Below are 20,624 nucleotides of genomic sequence, written 5' to 3'. Positions count from 1 at the left end.
TTGATACTGTACGTTTGCATGCTTCCCATACACGTTCTAGCCTGCAGACACGCTATGAACGCTACGAACCCAACGTAAATTCATTACACGCACGAAAAGAGGAGCATAATAACCAACCTAACCCTCTCACCCCAAGCCCCCCATCTACCCCCATTCCCCTACGAAGGCATCTCCTGCGGCTCACTCCTTGGCCCATGATTATGCGCATACTTTGTACTAGCCGGCAACTCACTCCTCACAGTATCCGAATCCGGCGCATCCACATACTGGGCATCCACATGCTGCGCATCTACATACTGCGGCGGCACTGCACCATACATGCTCTCCCTGTTATACGGGCTCTTCTCTCCATTAGCAAGCTTCGTCGCCTTCCTCTTGCGCCACCAGAAGGCCGCAAAGCCGATCAGCGCGAGGGCGACGAGGCCGCCGATTACCGGTCCTGCTATCCATGCTTTGCTGGAGGAGGAGGAGGAGTCGTTACTGTCTTTGCCAGCTCCAGATGATGAGGAGGGCGACGAAGAAGGGATTTCCGCGTCGAGAAGTACAGCGTAAGTCGCGCCTGGCTGCTCGCTAATCACACTCGTAGTGTTTTGGAGGTAGCAGTTGTTGAATCCGCCCTTCAATGTCGAGTCGAAGAGAATAGCTTTGCATCCTACGTTCTCCTCCGCGCAAGCATCCATACACGCCGTAATATTCTGCGAATGCAAACTCGTAATATTAGTCCCCGGATTCAACTTCCCACAGTGCACTTCAAAGCCCTTAGCATCCTCCGTGCCCGCCGCCGCCGTATACGATTCCCTATCTGGACATTTCGTATCGATCTGGTCGATTTGCGTCATGACTGCTGAGTGAAAGAGGATGATTCCCGCGCCTACGTCCAAGCTATCTGTGTAACCAGAATCATCGCCCGTCTTGAGAATGCAGTTGGCGAAACCGATTACCATACTGGGATTCCAAGACACAGCTGTGCAGAGCGGTTGCTGATCGACGCATATCTGCATGCATTCATCGAGGGAGTCGGCGTGGTAGAACCATTGATAGTTGCCCTCGAGATGTGGATACCCGTCAAAGTCAGCTACGTTTGCCTTGATCATCTGCCCGCAGTGCGTGGTGTATTGCATGCCGTGGACGCCGGGGAGGGTGTTGGTGGAAAGATCCTCGTGCGGACATGTTTCGTCGAAGCCTTCCATTTCGCTCCTCTCGATGAGGGCTGTGTAGCGGTGGGGGTTCGGTTCGAGGAGATCGACGGTCGCGCTGCTATTCTTCATGTAGCAGATGTTGTCGGGGTCTACCCAGAGGACGCCGAAGCATCCTCCGCCGGGGCCCCAGAACCGTGAGCAGTGCTCTATGCATTCTGCGAAGCTGTCTAGTTGAATGGCTTCGGTTGGCGCGTCTGATGTCTATTAATGATGATCCTTCTTGGAGGATATCGCGTGATCTGCTGCTCACCATTATTGCGTATGTTTTGATCACAGTATGTGGTGTAGTTGGCGCCGTTCAGTGTCGTAAATGGGCTGCCGCATCGCGCAGGACTATATTGCCGTGCTTCGAGAGCGCGACCTGGTACATATTCTGCTAGACCTGCTCTTGTATCAGCAAGCGTCTTGTTTACTACCACATCACCTCCACACCTGCAAACATACTTGTAGGTGAAGCAAACGTCGTAGTCGCTAGCATCAGAGTTAATGAACTCCACATCCTCACGTCCAGCATATTAGTATATCCCATAGTAGAAGACCTGTGCTTGTACAACAGTAGGAAACGCGACAACGCGAGATCCGGGGATCGTGAGTGTACGATACAAGGTTAATACAAGGTTAAACCAAGCTGTACCGATCAGGCACGTTGCCAATAGTAAGCCATGGGGCGAAGTACATCGGTTATTGAAATTGCAACTCAGGCCTCCAATACATGAGGGCCAGAAAGTCTTCCTGTAAGACAATGCACCTCATGTTAGAGGTGGGAATTCGTTGAATCCTACGACATGGCTTAAGGGCGCAGCGTCCGCGGACATCTCGAATCATCGGGTGGTTGGGATTCGCCAGGATTATGAGTGGTGTCGACAAGAATGACGATGTTGTGCTTGGTCAACGCATTGTTAGGCGGGTGACGATGACCCTTGAGATGCAGGGCGTTTGCAGGGATTGTGGTAGGATCCTCTTTAGCGTATGAACGCACCAATGGCGGATAGCCTCGTCGACGAGCTAGAGAAGGCGCATTGCGCCTTGCAGAGAACAACAACTGCGCACAAATGTTGATGTACGAAGTCGTCATGTCTCACACGCAGTGCTTATCTGGGGGCGTTCTAGGTATTGTTGTATGTTTTCTCCCAATGTGTTGAACCCTTTAGGAACCTTGGAATACGCTCTTTGTGTACTAGCAGAGGAATGTTGCTTTTATAGGACAAGCCTTTTGGTGTCACATGTGCACAGCTTCAAATCCTCGGTTTTTGTACAACAAATGCTTGTAGTAAAAGATCCTTTGTAAAAGTATTAGAGCTTCTACTCGCTAACAAAGTGATCCAACGATATTACAGCAATAGACTTCGCGAACTGACTGTCAAACTAACTTCCACTGTAGTAGGATACCACAGTCCTGAACGTATTCGTAATCGTCTCTTCAGTGTTCGTATGACAACCTTCCGGAACCTCCACACCATCGAAGCGATCCTTAATCCAAGCAAGATAGTCAGGAACTGTAACCATCGAGGCACCCAAGTGATCGACCTCCGGGTACAAAAGGAGCGAAACACGAGACTCTGGAAAAGCGCTGCAAGTCCGATTGAAGTCACTCCTAGTGTTGACTGCGTACACCAAAGCGTCGGCAATCCCCTGAACAACAAGCATAGGTCCAGCGAGAGCGTGAGGGCCAGCGCCATTGTAACGCTTTTGCCAGTCGACAACATCTGGATGCTCGTACCAGGTAACCTTCTTGAACATCTGTGCGCTGGTGAAGTTGCCGTATAATGCGTTTGCAACAAGAATGCAGCCTTGATCCAGGAGTGGAAGGAGATCGAGAGCGGCATCTGTAAGGTAATCTTCGAGATGGAAGGTGTGAGGAAAGAGCAGTACGAGCGATTGCAGAAGTAAGATGGCGTTGGCGCCGCCGAACGGCCCACCATTGGCTCGTCGGATAGACTCAGGGAAGAGGTCAAGAGGACGGAGCGCGGGAGCAGCGGCGACAGAGCCTAGGAACTTTCCTGCCTTCAGCAGTTCTTCCTGATTGGGCATCGCGAGCCGCTCGTTGGTTCTCCAAGCTGTCATGCCCCCTTCACTGTGGCCGACAACTACGTATTCCTTGGAGAGTAAATCGCCGAGGACCTTGCGGGCAGCAATCAACCCGTATACGGCATCGGCTGCGTGCAAGAAGCCCGCCTCGTACATGAATCCTTGAGGGATATCTGAGCCTTGACCCGAATAGTCGGGCGCAATGACAGCATACCCAGCAAGAGCAAGAGCATACGGGCCTCTCCATTCATAGTGTAAGTCTTTGTTGTTGGAAGGTGCACAGTTGCGAATTCTACCAGCTGTGCCGTGGGTCCAGACTATTGTATTCAGCGGCTCGTCCCGGTTTGGCTTGCTGTACGGCAACAGCACGAATCCAGTAGCCGGAATAGGGTTTCGTTCAATGTCTTCTGTCGTGTACATGAAACGCGCAAGAGACATGCCGGTTGGCGCTGTGAATTTCGTGTTGCTGTCGTTGCGTGAGACTGGTTGCCATCGCAGAAGGGCGCCTGGCTTTGCTCCAGTGGTGTTGGCCGGGGTGGTGTAGAATTCGTCTAGCGTTACGTTCTTCGACACCCACCCTGAGGACTCGAGGAGGAGGGCTCCTTTGAATGCCGTCTGGCAGGCGGAGTCGCATGACTCCTGTGCGCGGCTGGCTCCAAGAAGGATAGTTATGAAATGGGTGAAAGAAAGTCTCATTTTGAGGAATGGAGAAGTTGAAGGAATGACTTTGCTGATGCCCAGGTGGCACTAGAGGCTACATCAGGGCCCTATATAATATTTCGATTGATACAGCATCGATACCGACGCTCGATGTGCCGACCATACTGAGGTCAGGTGCAAGTATGCACTAGACACGAAGTGCCGGCGGTACTTCTTGTTTGATCTAGCGGGATGCACGACATTGCGCAAGCAAAGAACAGCCGAGAGAAGTCCCCGGATAACGTCGTTCTTAGCCTTCTTCCGATGCGGCAAACTCGATCTAAAAGGTCGATGTACGAAGTTAGTGTATGTCTCGCAGGCAGTTCGTACATACATAGGAGACTTGACCTTCGCCAGATACCCCATATTTCGGACCGAACGTTTCACTATGCTCTATTACGGGTAGTCTCTCCACCAATGCGGCTGAAATTTTACGTATAATGTATACCAAGTATACGCAAGTTGAATGCTCAGCCAGGTTCGGACTGTGAAGGCACCGGCTGAAGACCTAATGTGTTTGCGCCTACCTGGGTACGAAACAATGGAGTCTGCCTTTGACTCGGACTGTGGTCTGATCCTGATGCGTGCCTACGACGCAATGGCACTTCTATCCCAGTAACGTACGCAGCGCCCTTGCGCGACTTTGAAAGAAGAGACTTGACAAGAAACCATCGGCCTTGATCACAAGCGAGCATATACGACGGCCATGAGGTCGCGTAGAGATGTGAACGCTCTGCAAGAACTGATCTACTACAGAAGAAATGTGTCTGATAGCGTTGCTAAGAGATCATTAGCACCATGTGACTTAGCGGACCTTCGAGGTCGTAACGACTGTGCTACGACGCGTGTACATAACAGTACGGTGCATAGACGTGCACCACTGGCTCGGGCGTGCTTCGCGCCGTGACAACGCATCGTTGCCTACCTGGGTAGCGCCATTAGACGTCGCTCGGAAAGAAGCAAAACTTCCAGCAGTGTTGATTGTTCACGAATACTCCTCTTCATTAAAATCACCAAAGATCCAATGCTCTTCGAGCCTCGCTCGTTCTTCGTTCGACTCAGATGCCTCAAGCGCGGCGGCCTTGAGCTTTCGTGCACGCTGTCTAGTCTCTTCGTACTGTTCTAAGGATACCCAACCCTCCGGGCCGATGCCAACAACATCCCTACAGGCCTGGAGCTGCTCGTCGGCTTCAACCTGCGCAGCATGCAGACGCTTGCACTCGGTCACCTCGTCTTCTGTGAAAGAAATCGGGCAAGGAACCTTCGAATCGCCTCTTGCGCTCGATTCTGGGGCGGTAATACTCGACCAGTTCTCCGTCAGATAGATAAGGTCAGCTTTCAGTGTCACATTATCGCCTTCCCAGGGTTCACTCGCGTGATCAAAGAGTTTTCGTCTTATTATGCTGAAGTCGTGGGCTAGGGCGTTGTAATGCATCGGGTTTAGCTGTGCAGTCTTTGCAATATAGTAGTAGTGGAGTTGACGCTGGCGTAGGAGCACGGCCTGCTCGAATTGTTCCCTCTCGCTCAAGTCGTCAAAATTGGGTGGTAATTCGGGCACTTCAAGCGATTCTGAGATGGCGTCACCGTAATTCTGGAGGCTGTTTGGTATACCGCACTGCAGGAACAGCGGGAGTATTGCGCAGTGTTGCCAGTCAATTAGACTAGTGATTTCAAGTTTATCCGAGACGATTATATTGTTTGGTTGGAGATCGGGATGTCGTAGTGTCGGCCGGGCAAGAGCTTCGTTGTCATGCGGGATGAGATAAGGCGCAACTTGCAGGTATTTCTCCAGGCTGGCAAGATGATCCAAGGGCGATTGTTTTTGATAGTTGTAGATCTCTCGTCGCAGATGTTGGAAGGGGTGAAGCGATCGGCCGAACTTCGTCAAATATGCGATTTCTTTTTTGGCACCGGCTATAAGTGCCGATGTTGGATCTGTATCTTTGGAACAATTAGTTGAGGTTGCTGGTAGAGATTGAGGTAGTTTGTAGCAGATGATCCAACAAGAACCTGAATCAGCTGTGTAAATGGAAGAGCTAGCACGTACATGGTCCGCGATGAATTTGGATATTGCCCCGTTTCCCATGCCACATGCGGAGTCTCGTATCAGGGCCTACGCAAAAGTCCCTATCGCGGACAGATTTGGCGATAGGTCCATCAGATCTACCGTACTCAGCTGGCAAGTCCTTGGTGTAATACAGGCTACCGCTTGCCGGAAACTCTAAAGCAAACAGTTTCGACTCCAGTTCCACGAGTTTAGTGACAACGGTAATTCTAGCCTTTTCAGGCAGTTCAAACCATATGTCACCTAAATCCAGGCCCCGGATAAACTCCATGAAAATGAATTCGGTACCAGCAGCATTCTCCGCTGTAGCTGAGTAGCTGTAGACCTTAGGGACAGGTATACCGTGTAAACGGAGAAATTCCATCGTCGCGACTTCGCTGGCTACGACCAGGTGCTTCGGCTCTGTCACCGGATAAGGAATGCGCCCGACAAACTGAAAGCCGTCACGCATCGTGATCAGAAAGGTTCGATTGAAACCCCCTTCAGCTAGTTTTTCGAAGGAAGTCACGTCTTCTACGTTTTGATTGACAGCTGCGGCCGCCAAGCGCTTGAACTCCGGTACATCAAAGACACGTCTTCGTTCAGAGTGCTTCGAGGCATCATTCCAACTTCAGTCCATGGTCAATATGAGCGATTGCTTTGGTAGAAGGGTTTGACAAACATCCATCGCCCTGATGTGTATTCAAATAGCTTAGCGGATTCGTCGGTTGAGTAGTAAGCCGGAGAATGAGTCGATTTTAAGCAGAGACTTCTGGCTTTTGGGAATTGTGCCGTTCGTGCGAGATGACGACAGAGGCCATGTGTGAATAGGCGACCACTTGTGTTCCGATAAAACGCCATATGACAATCGCGCAGTGGAATGGTGTAGCGCAAGGGCAAGGATTCAGTCGCTGCAGCCCTGGAGCGGATGCGGAGCGACTCAACCGAAACGCTTGGATTGCTTGGCATACACTAACTCCAATCGCGCAAGACTCCCAACGAACGAGATCTAGGAGATGAAAAGAGGGGGTTGGAAAGTGAGAACTCTAGGCGCCAGCACGCGAGACGGGACTGAAGGATTTCGTGGCTCTCTCTGAAGGATCGGTAAGCAAAAAGCCTTGGCAGGGCGTAACAAGGCTGAGCGCTGGGTCATGCTATTTTCGCCCTGCAGGATCCCATCACCACAAGGGTGCGGCAGGCTTGTGCCTTGATCTTGCTATGTAGTCTATGCCCGATGCCTTGGGTGTGCAGATGGTTGGTGCTAGGCCGGGCAATAGCTACAGTTGTGTCAAGCCTGGAAGCCTGCTGGGCATCACCAACTTCAACGAAATTATGCGCGATCACTTCGCTTGAGACAGGGTAGTGATGGAAAGAAGTATTGCATTACCACGCTGCTTTCATCAACAGCGAGTTGGTATCTAATGCACCCCAAACGCCAGCCATGATTTTTCCCACCTGCAAACACGCAATGCAAGAACGCATAAGACTCCACGCTTATCTGTGGCTGGTCTTTCCGATACCACGCTTTCCAGCAGTCTGGATAACTGTTAGCAACTGCGCCGAGAGTAAAACGTGTTCGAAGTAAACTTACCAAATGCTTGATCAAAGAACCAGTCTGGTGCCTATCGGCCTCACCCTGTCTGGCCATCCTGTTCATCTTCTGCTGCGACAGCTTCTGCAGCCTCTCAGCCTTGGAAGCGGCAACCTCATTGGTAACACCGTCATTCCTCCTGTTGGTGCTCTGGCTGCGGCCTCGGCTCTTAGCACGCGCAAGCATAGCAGCACCAGGCGTATCGACCTCCATAGCATCGCCACCAGGAGCCTCGGATCTTCCACGAGCCAAGCTGCGGCCTCGCGCCTCTGCCTTTGCAGTCGTACGCTCGACAGCCGCTGAGGGATCGTAGCCGAGACTCTCCAGATGCGTCTCCATCTTTGACATTTGCATGGCCTTCTTGGTCCTGGGAATGACGGCCCTGTTCTTGAGACTCTTGCGCATCTTGGCCTCGTTCCGGATGAGTTGCCTCTTCTCACGGATGAGCTCTGCCTTGTACCTGATGTCCGCTTCCTCTGCGTCTTCAAGGTCGTCGTCGGAATCGTAGAAGCCCTCACCCTCCAGCTTCTCCTCCTCAGCTTCGAGCGCGGCAAGCTTGGCCTCGATGTCAGGGTCAATGAAGTCGTAGACGTTCTGGCCCTTAAAGACCTCAGGAATGCGGTCGTGTTTCCACTCGTCGTTCTCAAGCATGTAGTTCTTGCGGAGATCGATGTTGTACACACCAGCTCCACCGTCTGCCTCTTCCAAATCACGCTCAAGGAGCGGCCTGTCCGGGTCTTCCTTGTCGTACTTCTTCTTGTTGAGCACCGCCTCTGGGATGGAAGTCTCGCGAGTAACGCCGCCCAACGGCTGGGCAACGTGAATACGGCGAAGCAGCTCACCGAGACGGCCAGAAGGCTCGCCGGCGCTGTTGGTACCGGCCTTGAGCTTCTCAGCGTTACGGGCAGCGATCAAGCGATCGCAGACAGAGTTTCGCACGGCCATAACACCCTCAGTTGTGTTGCAAGAGAGCTCGAGCATCTCAACCTCGCCAGACTTGAGCATACCCTGTAGCTGTTCCTGAGTCTCGGGGTCGAGCTGATTCGGGCGCATAAGATCGATCTTGTTGATGACGATGGAGATGAGCTTGTTGGCGAATAGAGGCTTGATGTTGTTGAAAAGAGCGATTTGCGAGGCAACGGAGTAACCGCACTGCTCGCTGAGATCCATGAAGTAGAGAATGTGGGCGCGGAGATGGGCAATGGCGCAGATAGACTGATGCTCGATGGTGTTCATGTCCTCGAGTGCGTGGTCCAAGATACCGGGAGTGTCAACGGCCTGGAACCGGAGCATCTTGTAGTCGAAATGTCCGACATACAGACTCTTGGTGGTGAAAGCGTAGGGCTGTACCTCGACATCGGCCCTTGAGATTGACTTCAAGAATGAAGACTTGCCGACGTTGGGGAAGCCGGAGATGACGAGTGTGCGGGTGTTGGGGTCGATGGACGGAAGACGACCCAAATGCTGCCTAACCTGCTCAAGGTAGACGAGAGGGTCCTTTAACCTCTTGCAAATGGTGGCCATACGACCCAGCGCGGCCCTCTTCAGCTGCTTGCACTGGAAGAGAGACTGTCCGTACTTGAGAAGACGGACATAGTCGCGCGCAACCGTCTCAATCAGCGACTTTGCAGTCGAAAGCTGACCAAGCGCAATTCTGAAGTGATCCGCATCGTATAGGGTGTTGAGCAGATCGCGGTGGAACGGGTGGATGTCGGCGAGGCGCGGGAAAGCCTCGATGGTGGTGGAGAGGCGCTCGGTAAAGGTTTCGGAGGTGTACTTGACTTTTCGCGTGTAGAAGGCTCGAATTCTGCTGATCTTGAATCCAGCACGAATCTGTGTCGGCAGTCTGGGTTGCAGTCAGCTTTGTCATCCTCTATGCGATATGCATTGCGCCTGCGAAGTTGCAAAGCGCCGGGTGGTAGAGGGAAGGCGCTTTGCGCAATTGTGTCGAGGAAGGCACCTACCTCCTCTGGGTCCTGGAAAGCACGATGTCCAGAAACTCCTGGCTCGTGGGTACAGCGGGGATATCCTTCCACTGGGTCTTCATTTTGGCGACTGCGGTGTGTTGATGTCGAGTAAAGCCGTCTGCGCGCGTTGGAGAGACTTCAGGGCAAAAAAGTTCACGACGCTATCGATACCGGTGGGGAAAATCGTTCGCCTCGCCGCCGCGCTAGTCCCGCATCCAATGTTAGCGTCGTGTGACCGGGCAGTTGCACCCACCCATCACGCGCCTGACAACCTTGGAACACCATAGTCCACATTTTCACCATTATGTTCTCGAAATCACGCAGTATGTTTGAGCCATAGGAGTTGGCGATTTTGTATAGTCAACAGAATAGCACTACCCTCGGGGTAACTTAGCAGTATGAACAGATGTATACTTCGGCGCAACTAGTATTGACCGCCGGCCTGTTCCCAGGACAGTGGCATTCCGAGCGGCTGATGGCGCGAGCGATGTCTTTCGCGTCGGCATTCCCAGCTCCTGCTCCTGCTCTCATCCTCTCAAATATGTCCAGATAGATTCACTATGAACACCACGGTGAAAGATGCTGTCACGCGCTGCCAGTTACCGAGCTGCGCATGGCTCTCTTCAACTGACCTGACAAACCTCACCAACGTACCACCCTTACTACCAGATTCAGATCTCTCAGGCATTGGAGTTAGTATCAAGACTCAGCCTATACCAACGCGACTGACTCCTGCACAATAGGTCATCCTAGGCTTCTCCATCTCAGCATATCTCACATTACTCTTACTCATCATCCACTACATCACTGTCCACAACGCCCACCAAACAAAGAGCACAGCGAACGCCCACATCAATGCAGTCGACCACAGAATCCTCACCTTTACACGTTCCCGCATCTTCTCATGGAGTCCCAGTCGACGCTTCCAGTACGCCATCGAAAAGTCCGTCCTCATCCTCAGCGACCTGAACCTAGTCACCGGCACTGCGATCCTCATCGCCGGTTACTCACAACTAAAATGTGGCATCTCGGCGTACCACTGGCAGATGATGGTCTTCATTTCGTGGTTCGCAAGCTTTGCTTTCGTCTCTGCGACGGCGTTTCTCGAAGGCTGCTCCCAGACTAACAAAAGCATGCGGCTTATCAGACTGGTCTTTATGGTTCTACTTGCTTCGTTGTTGATTGCTGCCTTGCTTCCGACAGGGTCGAGGATGTGGCTCAATGGGTACCCTGATGATGGCGAAGGCTTCTATCCGAGTTTGAGCGCTATTTGCTTCTACGAAGAGCTTGGAATGCGGTCATTCCCACGGCGAGGTCCCAAGATCTGGTCTATGATCTTCTCTGTGGTTATCGTTGGTGTGTCTTTTGTTCGGTGTGGTATAAAACTACTTGACCGCGATGGGGATGTATCCCGCACATGCCTTCGGACGTTACCAGGAACGAAGTTCAAGCAGTTCCTCAGCTTCCTGGAGAGGAAGACACTACCTCCTACGATTGAGGCCTACGTCTGGCACCTACCATACCTACTCTCATATGCTGGCTTCGTAACCGTCCGGGTCTCCTACGATGTCTTCGAGTCAATGCTATTGGAGATCCTCTGGTTGGCATTTGCAATGGCATGGGGAACCATTAAAGTCTGGGATACACGCGCCGCAGCCTCGTGGAACTATGACGGCTACAACTTTACTCTCAACCAGAAAATTTCTGAGGAGAATTCCTGGGGGTTTGGCCAGACTTTACCGTTAATCCTGCTTCTACTACCACTTCTCTCAATGGCCCAGGCGTACCTTGATGACGACGCAAAGGCTCAAGAGACCTTGCGAACGGATGAGGACACATCCTCCCCGCCTGGAACGGCGGCGACCCAAGAGATGGAGGATCCGAGCGCTGTAGACCCAGACCCGCTCGTGCCTCAGAACTGTAATCGGCTTGTCAACCTTCCAACATACCCCTACGAGAACTTCGCCTCCCACGACTGGTATCACGATCACCTAGTCCTTCTGGTCTCACAGATCGTCATGGTCAGCACCGTCGCGCTTTTCTTTCTCACGCGCTTAGCAGACATTTTCGGCATCTCCTCCATCCTACGCAGTAGACTCTTCGTCATCTGGATCTTAGCGATCTTACCGCTGGCGTCGTTCATTCACCTGGCAGCATGGTATCTTGCAGCTTTAGTGGTCGGTAAGTGGCCCGGTGTAGGGAGACGGTTGTCCACAGAGAACGAAGAGAGGAGAGACCAGACCAGGAGAGGGCATGTGGTGTACTGGATATGGCGAGCGGGACTCATAGCAGGGTGCTTACTGTTCACGTTTTTTGTTAGTTTGGAATCGGCTGGACCAAATTCGTTGTTCTCGTATCTGAGATGAACTCAGGTAACGTTGTATCTAATTTATTTACGAATGTCGATAGCTCTATCGTACGACTCACTCATCCTTGATGATTCAGTCCAGGACCTGATAATGTGCATCCACCGGATTCTTCCCATTGATCGTAAGAACATCCTGAGGACACGCACTCATCACCACAACCACATCCCTAAGCGCCTCCAGAATGACATAGTCTCCAGCTTTCGTTTTCGGCTCTTCGAAACTAATGCCTCTTTTCGCACCCTCACCTTCCTTCGTGATAGGAATGTTCATAAACAAGTTGAACGGATCCGGGACTCTGTATCCCATCCTCGCTTGCAGACCTTCAATGGCTTCCTTCTCCTCAGCCGAGACAGGGGAAGATGTGCTCAGCGCATGCAAAGCATCCCAGAAATTGTCTGTGCAAGACTCATGGTATCCATTAACACCCAGCTCACTGTACCGCCATCGATCACACGCCGCGACCAAAGTATCGTGTACGCCTGGACTTGTATCTTCCACCAGCTTGACCATCGGCGCCCTCTTCTGACTGACCATTACATCGCCCACTGCCGGCGTTACTTTCAGAAGCGTTGCTCGGCAGTGGCACATGGACATGTATTCGGAGGCGCTGGCAGCGGCATTCGCAGTAGTAGAGTACTTGGACGGCGAGTCTGCGGTCGCGTTTGGGTAGAGCGGTGCTTCGAGTTTTGTAGACACGGTGGAGAGGGCGGAGGAAGGGAGCGCAAGCGCCCAGGTATCGACGACTTGGTTCCCGTGGGTGTTTGTTATCTTTATCTTCTGCCCGGTCTTGACGAGGGTGGCTGCTCCGCGGCGGGCGGGGACGGTTTGGAGGATGGACATGGTGCGGTTATTAGGATGCTGTAGTCTGTAGTCTATGAAGTCGATATGTGAGTATGCAATAGACCCAAGGTGCTACTTGGGGGCAGGTGAGGTATGCCATCATTTGTATATGCATACCCCACTTGTGCTGTCGCGTCAGGTCGTGGGACGGGAAGATAGGGAGATAGGAAGACGGCGTCCGAAGCCTATGTCATCCTTCGAGCATAGACTAGCGCAAGAATGGTGAAGTCTTTGTAGTCGCCAACGACAGCTCTGGCCGTGTCTACAGTGTAGCGATCGAGTTCAGGCGCGCGAAGTGAGCGCGTAGCACCGAGTCGCAACCATGGTTCTGACCTCGGGGGCGTCTCTTAACCACGAATGTGGTTTAGACGAAAACCTATATAAGCAAGACAGAATTGAGCGCAAAATATCAATCGAGAGTCGTTTGGTGAAAGCGAAAGTAGAAATTGAAGTTGCGACATCGAGGTACCACCTGCACCTGCAATCGCGCGTATCACGTGTCAAGAACGCGGCTTCCTGGAAACGACACCCTAGCATTCCCGAGCGCCGCAACCCAAATTATCCCCACCACAGCTCGACTCCTTTACCGCCAACCCGCGCCATTCCTACCCACTCCCACCATGGCTGCCCTCGCCACCAAGACCGAGTCGCAGAACATCTTTACCAAATTGAAGTCGAAGCCCGCGAACAAGGTACGTCTTGCAAGGAGACAGATACTCGGTCAATGCCTAATACATCCCTAGATATGCTTCGACTGCGGCGCAAAGAATCCAACATGGAGTTCTGTACCGTTTGGCATCTACCTGTGCCTCGACTGCTCGTCCAACCATCGTAACATGGGTGTCCACATCTCCTTCGTACGGTCCACCAACCTCGACAGTACGTTCACCCCGAGTCTTATGGCTATACAACACACATACTGACCGAGGGTAGTCTGGCAATGGGATCAATTACGAATCATGAAAGTGGGCGGTAACGAAAGCGCTACCAAGTACTTCCAGTCGCACGGAGGCTCTGCTGCGCTTGCGAGTAAAGACCACAAGGCCAAATACACCAGCAATGCCGCCACCAAGTACAAGGAGGAGCTGACAAGGCGCTGCGCCGCGGACGCCAGGATGTAAGAAGAAATGGTCTTACACGATGAACTGAGCTAATCCGATTCCACCAGGTACCCCAACGAGGTCGTAATCACAGATGTACCCGAAGTTGGCACCGACGGCACCAACACGCCGGCCAACGACGAAGACGACTTCTTTTCCTCATGGGACAAGCCCGCCATCAAGCGCCCGTCGAACCCACCCTCGCGTACCGGTACACCCAAGGTTGGAGGATCACCCTTCCTGAAGCCTGGCGCCAACGGCAATGGAACAGACCGTCCCAAGTCGCCACTTGTTGGCGGTGAATCGAGCACACCCGCTGCAAAGCCCGCAGCTGTACGGAAGACGACTGCTGGCGCTGCGCCGAAGAAGAACATTCTGGGAGCCAAGAAGAAGGGTCTTGGAGCGAAGAAAGTGGTTGCCGCAGATGGAGGCCTAGACTTTGAGGAAGCAGAGCGGAAGGCCCGTGAAGAGGCTGAGCGCATCGAGAAGTTGGGCTACGATCCCGAAGCCGAAGCTGCTGAAGCCGCAGCGGCCACCAAAGCGAAAGCCCCCGAAGCATCCGCCATTGTCTCTCCCACTCCCGTATCACCGCCACGAGGCGGGTTCGGTTCCACTTCCAAGACCGAGCGCTCCAGCCAGGATATGGAGAGGTTAGGCATGGGTGTACAACGTCTAGGCTTTGGACAGGTAGGTGCAGCGAAGAAGGCTGCACCACAGAAGAAGATGGGTGGCTTCGGCAGTGTAGGCAAGCCTGCTCAGGATGACGGCGAGAAGTACGCGCGAGACAAGTTTGGCACACAAAAGGGCATTTCCAGTGACGAGTTCTTCGGACGCAACGCATTCGATCCCACTGCCACCGCGCAGGCCAAGGAGAGATTATCAGGTATGCAGCATACGTGAAAGCATTTGCGTCCAACTATCTAACTTGCTATGTAGGCTTCGAAGGCGCGAGCGCTATTTCCTCCAACGCATACTTTGGCCGACCCGAAGACGAAGTCGGCGACGAAGACTACGGTGACCTCGAAACCGCCGCCAAGGACTTTGTCCGCAAGTTCGGTCTCACCGCTGGCGACGATCTCGAGAACCTAACGAACATGCTCGGCGAGGGTGCGACGAAACTGCAAGGCGCTGTCCGGAACTACCTCAACTCGTAGGATGACTTTGTGGATGACGTTAGGGCCGACTATGATGGGCGTGCGGCCGTGTACTGAACATACTCCTCCGGTGTGTGGAGAGCAGGGCTGGTTATCATGTGCAAAGCTTGTCGTAGACGTCGAACAACAGGTGTGGGCGCTTGGTGCATTGCATGGAGCGGGCAGATGAAAGACCATGAAGCGTGGAGTTGGCCGTACATTTCTATTGCGCTGAAGACGTGGGCTTGGGAATGGGTGTTTGGGAGTATAGACAAACGCAACTAAGAGTCCCTTCAATTCAACCTCGTAATCTCATTCCTAGCATTATCTAATGTGTAACTCTGAACGCCAGGCATAAATAACTAAACGATGAACTGGGCAAACATTTCTCTAAATCCAACACCAACATCTCCATCAACCCCCTCCGCATACCCAATCAATCCTCCCTATCCCCCCAAACATCAGCCTCCTCCCTCGCCACAGCATCTAGATCAATCATCCCCTTCCCCCTGCCACTTCCTCCCTCGTCGTCATCCTCCTCCTCACTACTACTCTCCTGCCCCCTTGCCTCTTCCCGACTCATAGACCCCCATCCCGCATCTTCATCCTCGTCGTCTTGCGGAAAAGCAGGCGACACAGGGACGAAGTCGTCCATGAGGTTACTTGGGAGACCGGCGGGTGCGGGGCGTGGATGAGAAGATGAGGGTGGGGAGGGGGAGAGGGGCATCATTGCCATTTCTGGGTGGTTGGATAGTGGGGGTGTGGAGGGGCGGTTTGGGGGTGTGGTTGCGCCGTCACGGGAAGAGGACGGTTCGGCTTGGGGAGGGGGAGGTGTAGCGACATGCTTTTTCCCTTCTTTCGAAGTAGGTCGGACTTCTTCTGTCTTTCTCATCTCCTGCCTCGGCGCAGAGGCTGTCTTCACAGCCGATGCAGTATCAACCTGCTGTGTAGGCGGCAGCTTAGCATGATGCTCCTGCTGCTGTTGCTGCGAGAATGGGAAGATGGAGAAGAGGCTTTGGCTCAGACTGTGTCTATTCGGCGCGCCGGGTCTTTGTTCTTGTCGGAGTGCTTCTTCTCTGCTTCGAGGCTTGTTGGGTGGTGGATGCGATGCGGAGTGTGAGTGCGAAGGAGCCTTTCTGTTGGACACTGGACTGGGCGGCTTCGCGATTGTGGCTTCAGGTAAAGAGGCTTCGCACATTTCGCAGGCTGTGAGGGCAGGGTCGTTGAGGAAGGTGCAGCGTGGGCATTGCTTTTTGAGGTCGGGTGTTGATGGGCGGTGGGATGGGGTGGGTTCCTGGGGTGGTTGTGCCTGTGGTCGGGGAGGTTGGCGTGGAGGCGCTGGATCGTTCTGTGTAGGCATCTGGTAGCCTGGGCTGTATCTCTGTGCGGTCCTGGAGTTTGGCGGTGCTGTGTCGCGTTGTCGACTGGTAGATGGCGTCGCTGCACTCGCTCCAGCATTTGGATTCGGGTCCACTGATATTACGACCTGTACGTCTCGTTTCGTACCACACTTCATGCACTGACACTGCCGTACAACGCTCTTCGTATACGTATCTGTGACCTCGGTCGGCGCATCGAACCGGATCTCGAACTTTCCTGGCTCACCGAACCCTGGAGTATTTCTGTCGTTCCCTCTCCCTTTAGCATTCGCATATCCCGCTCCTTTGGCCACGATTGGTATAATAGGGTCAACCGTTCCGAAGATGAGATGATCCACAAAGGGAATTAACATTAACTTGCCACTCGTCTTGATGTGATGATCGATTTCCGGACGGAGTTGAAACGAGTCGATAGACTGTAGGACGCGGAAGTACTTGTTGAACATGTCGCCGTACCATTGACGAGCCTGCACACCCTGCTGTAGCAAATCTTTCGCGATATTCCGTGGTGCAGGGCTTGGCCATAGTGCGTCGATCAAATGCTTCTCTTTCAGCGCCTTCCTCACCATCAAGTCTAATCTCGCGCATTCATACAGCCTCTTCTCCAGTCTTTCATGCAATTCGTACTTTGCGAATCGTATAACCAAGCCTCTTACGAATCCGGCATCGAGGTTCCATTTTCTCGTAAAGTAGTCCAGAGATTCCAAATCTTTCTGCGCCTGCGCGTTTGCGGGTCGGACTTGGAGTGGTGAGAGTTCATGGCCCATACAGATCCATCGTTCGGTTTGTCTTGGGAAGGCAGTTGCTGTAGACCAAAATGAGCGGATGGGGTAGTACTCGGCTTTGAAGTAGTTGTAGATGAAGTCTAGAAAGTCGGCTTCTGTGAGTGGCATCGCTGCGTGGCCGCGTGGAATATCCATGGTGGATGGTGGTTGTGGGTGGCGAGACGCGTGAATGTCTCAGGCCTGGAAGGCAATCACAAAATAATTCGTGACAGGAGATGAGGACTTTGGCCGCAAATGTGAAGGTAGTTGGAGCGCTGTTGTGCTCTAGTGGCCTGAGTTATGCGAAATGTTGCTGCCTGGATGGAGTGGAAGATTACGCGTACAGGAACAACGAGGAATTAACAAAAGTGACGATGCCTATTTGAAGCTGCGCCACAGCATGTGATGTGTTAGAGAAGCGCCTGGAAGTCCGACTGCTCTGCTTGTTCTTGTGACCGGGTTTCTGGACACGCACGTCATTGTGTGGCGGTGGCTGTGCTCGCACCTTCCGCGTCGGATCTGAGCGCCCTCTTCCCTCGACCTTCCAGAACTACGCAACTCCACAACAACACGCTCATCCCATATCCGCAATACGCCATCGATGCCCATAAAGATGGGGTATCAATGCGCACTCACCTGGCGTCGACATCTTCGTCTCTGGGGATGAACGGGATACTGCGCAGGTGCTTAGTTGGCGGAAATTCAGAGATCGGGCTTTCGACGCAACCTGGAAAAGATTACAGAGCATCCTAGCCAGAACATCTACAAATCGACTGCCTTTTCTCGTGGAAATACCTCAACCTTATCCGGATCATGCCATCTGGAAATAGCCCAGCCTTGTCAGGGTCATATTGAGGTATCCCTTATATGTGCGTGGAGTATTACCTCGGCTTGGTAGACAATCCGAAGGAACTGACCTCTTGAGAGACCAAGAAAAAGCCTCAGGAACGGCACATCTAGAATAAAACTCTCCTTACCTTCACGACACTAACCACGTTTGAAGGTGGTAGCATAATCGTTCTAGCCCAAGTCTTGCGTAAGGGTCTGTGGAGGTAAGGGTTGAGCAAGGGATTTCCTATCCAAACGCAATCTGGCTGATCGGTGTGCCGCATCTCACTTTCGAAGCTCTCCGATACGTGGAACCCCTCATCATTTATGTTGGAATCGGTGTTTTGACCCTGATAGGAGGCTGTCGACGTTGACGCACATGGCTCGCACGGGGTATACAGCGATCTACCAGGAGATCTCGGCAGCCTGCTGCAAGTGCACCCGCATGCGTGTATCTAGCACAAGCCCGATTACTAGACGCCGTTGACTAGTTGGGAGGCGCTCGAATACACTTATACTTGGCTTGGTCCCTCATTGTCGCACAATCACATTAACCGTCCCAATCCCGACCTGATCTTCGGCAGTCCATATGTACAATGTCTACAATGTCTACCACTACAACGGAGAAGGACGAAAAGCCAGAGCGGCTCGATATGTCTGATGGTTTGCAGATCGCTCAACCTGAGACATATCCCGAAGCCGTCAACCGCTACTCTGCCAACGGCGATACGAAGCTGCCACAAATCAACGATGACGACGATGGTGGACGACCACGTCCACCGCGGACGAGATCATCACGTCTGCGGGGCTCTCACGATATTTTGTCGTACCGCACTGCAATGGACGACGATCAGGACCAAGCTCCTCACATTCAGGTCCCGCCTGATATGTGGAAGAAGTTCTTCGCTCACAGGCGACGCAAATACTGGTTCACCATTGCCATGTCATTCACCATCGTCGCTGCACTCGTCGGCACTAGTATTGGGGGAGGACTTGTGGTGCAAGAGAAAGCCGACAAGTAAGACATGGTTCTAGTTCTCTGTCATTGTCTAATGCTTGAGTAGGAAGGCCGAAGCACTTGCAGCGGAGCAGGCGGCGGCGAGTTCGAGCATGGAGCTGTTTCCAACACCCACATCGGCGAGTCCATCGGATATTTCAGCGGATGCCCCATCGGAGACTCCAACGGATAGCCCGGCGGCTGCAACTGAAGACACAGGGACGTACTACTCCGCGAGGCCGTTTGGCGCCATTCAGTCGATCAACACAACATGTCCATCTACCCTCCTCATCTCAAGTCGCCTGGAAGGCAAGAAGTCCGATATCAGTGGTCGGTATACCTACAACTGTCTCGACAGCACCAACATCCTCGACACCATCCTCATGAGCTTCACCGCATACACCTTGGAGCAATGCGTCGACGCGTGCAGTCAATACAGCGCCATGAACGCAAGCAGTGCCTGCAAAGCCGCCGTGATTAGCTCTGACTTTAGTACAAGGTACGAGACTGAGAATGGCGCGAATTGCTGGTTGAAGAGTGGGAGTGGCGATGCGAGTACGGGGCAGAATGGGTATACAGCGGCGGTGCTGCGGGAGGATTAAGTGTAAAAAGAAGATATCATGTCTATCGTTCACCATTGTAAAGATCATTATGGGCGTTATTCTTTGTTTAGATAGTGGACGGCTTGGGGTTTCTTGTTTGCAGAATTAGCGATCGTTTGAAGTGACCCTGTCACTACCTGTTCTATACCAATACCAGTCGTTATAGTTTTGTGTTTTAACAGCACCTCATTCAAGGAAGCACCATCCAGCCGAAATGGTGAGGTCGCCTAATTTGCATGTTTTCATCTTGATGTAGGCTGCAGACCAGTTTAGGTTTTCCTTGTACAATGTGTGAGCGTAGGTAAGCTGTTTGTTCGCTGTAGTTAGGGTGAAACCGATCTACATTACTGGCAAGTGTCATTCGAATGCTCATCCACATCAGGACCTATAGAGCGACATAGGCTGGCGATGGCTAAGAGCATGTTGTCTGATAGTGGTAGAGCAGTGATCGCGGCAGAGTAGAGTCTCTTCGGTCGTACCTGCATACCACGTGTAGTCAACCTCGGCAGTAACCTCACACATCGTCAAAAGCAAAAAAGAAGTGTTGTACCATGTTCCAGAAGCTATCAAGTACATACCTCGCCTCCGATGCGCCCCGTAGGTCGGGGCAAAAAGATTCCATCGGCAAAAAGATACACCAACCCAATCTCGAATCCATAAAGATGGCAAAAAGAACAAAAGAATTGTTTCCGACACCGGGAATCGAACCCGGGCCTTGCCGGCACTGCGCTGCAACAGCGAGCTTACTCTGCTATGAGAGCGGCAAATCCTAGCCACTAGACCATATCGGAAATTGATGGAAGAAAGAGGAAATAAGGGCAATATAAAGAAAGAAACAAAATCTGGCGTGGCGACGATGAAGTTTGACCAGACTCTGCTGAGAGGGTTGGGGATGGTGGGAAAGCAATCTGGCAAGCTCATGGAAGATTCTGACATGTAGTGGGTGATGGCGGGGAACTTTTCTGCAGACCCCTGAATACCCCCACTTCGCGAAATCTCTACCAACAGAACTTTCGGAGGTACTGCGGATGTGCCACAACGTTGTTTGAAGACGCTGGATTCGCTGTACGAGTGCTTGAGACGA

At 52.6% G+C, this 20,624-nt stretch overlaps 8 protein-coding genes and 1 non-coding gene across 9 annotated transcripts; 3 read left to right on the top strand and 6 right to left on the bottom strand.

Moving 5' to 3' along the window:
* Positions 1-158: 158 nt before the first annotated feature.
* Positions 159-3,923, bottom strand: J4E87_009465 (uncharacterized protein; the record flags this gene model as incomplete). Its single annotated transcript, XM_049381041.1, has 3 exons — positions 159-1,393; positions 1,450-1,581; positions 2,570-3,923. 3 exons carry the CDS (start codon positions 3,921-3,923, stop codon positions 159-161), a joined length of 2,721 nt encoding a protein of 906 aa, XP_049229262.1.
* Positions 3,924-4,911: 988 nt separating this feature from the next.
* On the bottom strand, positions 4,912-6,355 carry J4E87_009464 (uncharacterized protein; the record flags this gene model as incomplete). Its single annotated transcript, XM_049381040.1, has 2 exons — positions 4,912-5,867; positions 5,974-6,355. 2 exons carry the CDS (start codon positions 6,353-6,355, stop codon positions 4,912-4,914), a joined length of 1,338 nt encoding a protein of 445 aa, XP_049229261.1.
* Positions 6,356-7,464: 1,109 nt separating this feature from the next.
* Positions 7,465-9,608, bottom strand: NOG1 (Nucleolar GTP-binding protein 1; the record flags this gene model as incomplete). The annotated part of the gene is made up of 3 exons (XM_049381039.1): positions 7,465-7,506; positions 7,562-9,407; positions 9,526-9,608. The coding sequence occupies 3 exons, from the start codon at positions 9,606-9,608 to the stop codon at positions 7,465-7,467; spliced, it is 1,971 nt and encodes a 656-aa protein (XP_049229260.1).
* Positions 9,609-10,088: 480 nt separating this feature from the next.
* J4E87_009462 (uncharacterized protein) lies at positions 10,089-11,817 on the top strand (the record flags this gene model as incomplete). The annotated part of the gene is made up of 3 exons (XM_049381038.1): positions 10,089-10,220; positions 10,272-11,709; positions 11,774-11,817. 3 exons carry the CDS (start codon positions 10,089-10,091, stop codon positions 11,815-11,817), a joined length of 1,614 nt encoding a protein of 537 aa, XP_049229259.1.
* A 152-nt stretch (positions 11,818-11,969) lies between these two features.
* On the bottom strand, positions 11,970-12,737 carry J4E87_009461 (uncharacterized protein; the record flags this gene model as incomplete). Its single annotated transcript, XM_049381037.1, has 1 exon — positions 11,970-12,737. The coding sequence occupies one exon, from the start codon at positions 12,735-12,737 to the stop codon at positions 11,970-11,972; it is 768 nt and encodes a 255-aa protein (XP_049229258.1).
* A 620-nt stretch (positions 12,738-13,357) lies between these two features.
* Positions 13,358-14,991, top strand: J4E87_009460 (uncharacterized protein; the record flags this gene model as incomplete). The annotated part of the gene is made up of 5 exons (XM_049381036.1): positions 13,358-13,429; positions 13,481-13,616; positions 13,671-13,854; positions 13,906-14,720; positions 14,774-14,991. 5 exons carry the CDS (start codon positions 13,358-13,360, stop codon positions 14,989-14,991), a joined length of 1,425 nt encoding a protein of 474 aa, XP_049229257.1.
* Positions 14,992-15,406: 415 nt separating this feature from the next.
* Positions 15,407-17,242, bottom strand: J4E87_009459 (uncharacterized protein; the record flags this gene model as incomplete). The annotated part of the gene is made up of 1 exon (XM_049381035.1): positions 15,407-17,242. The coding sequence occupies one exon, from the start codon at positions 17,240-17,242 to the stop codon at positions 15,407-15,409; it is 1,836 nt and encodes a 611-aa protein (XP_049229256.1).
* Positions 17,243-18,546: 1,304 nt separating this feature from the next.
* Positions 18,547-19,540, top strand: J4E87_009458 (uncharacterized protein; the record flags this gene model as incomplete). The annotated part of the gene is made up of 2 exons (XM_049381034.1): positions 18,547-18,959; positions 19,006-19,540. 2 exons carry the CDS (start codon positions 18,547-18,549, stop codon positions 19,538-19,540), a joined length of 948 nt encoding a protein of 315 aa, XP_049229255.1.
* A 687-nt stretch (positions 19,541-20,227) lies between these two features.
* Positions 20,228-20,331, bottom strand: J4E87_009457. Its single transcript has one exon. It is a non-coding gene; the product is annotated as a tRNA-Glu (tRNA).
* Between the last annotated feature and the right edge of the window lie 293 nt (positions 20,332-20,624).

This window comes from Alternaria ethzedia (genome assembly GCF_023757985.1).
Source record: "Alternaria ethzedia strain BMP 0044 chromosome Unknown scaffold_35, whole genome shotgun sequence".
NCBI classification, from domain to species: domain Eukaryota; kingdom Fungi; phylum Ascomycota; class Dothideomycetes; order Pleosporales; family Pleosporaceae; genus Alternaria; species Alternaria ethzedia.
The sequence above is the reverse complement of the archived record's forward strand: the minus strand, read 5'-3'. Positions and strand labels throughout refer to the sequence as shown.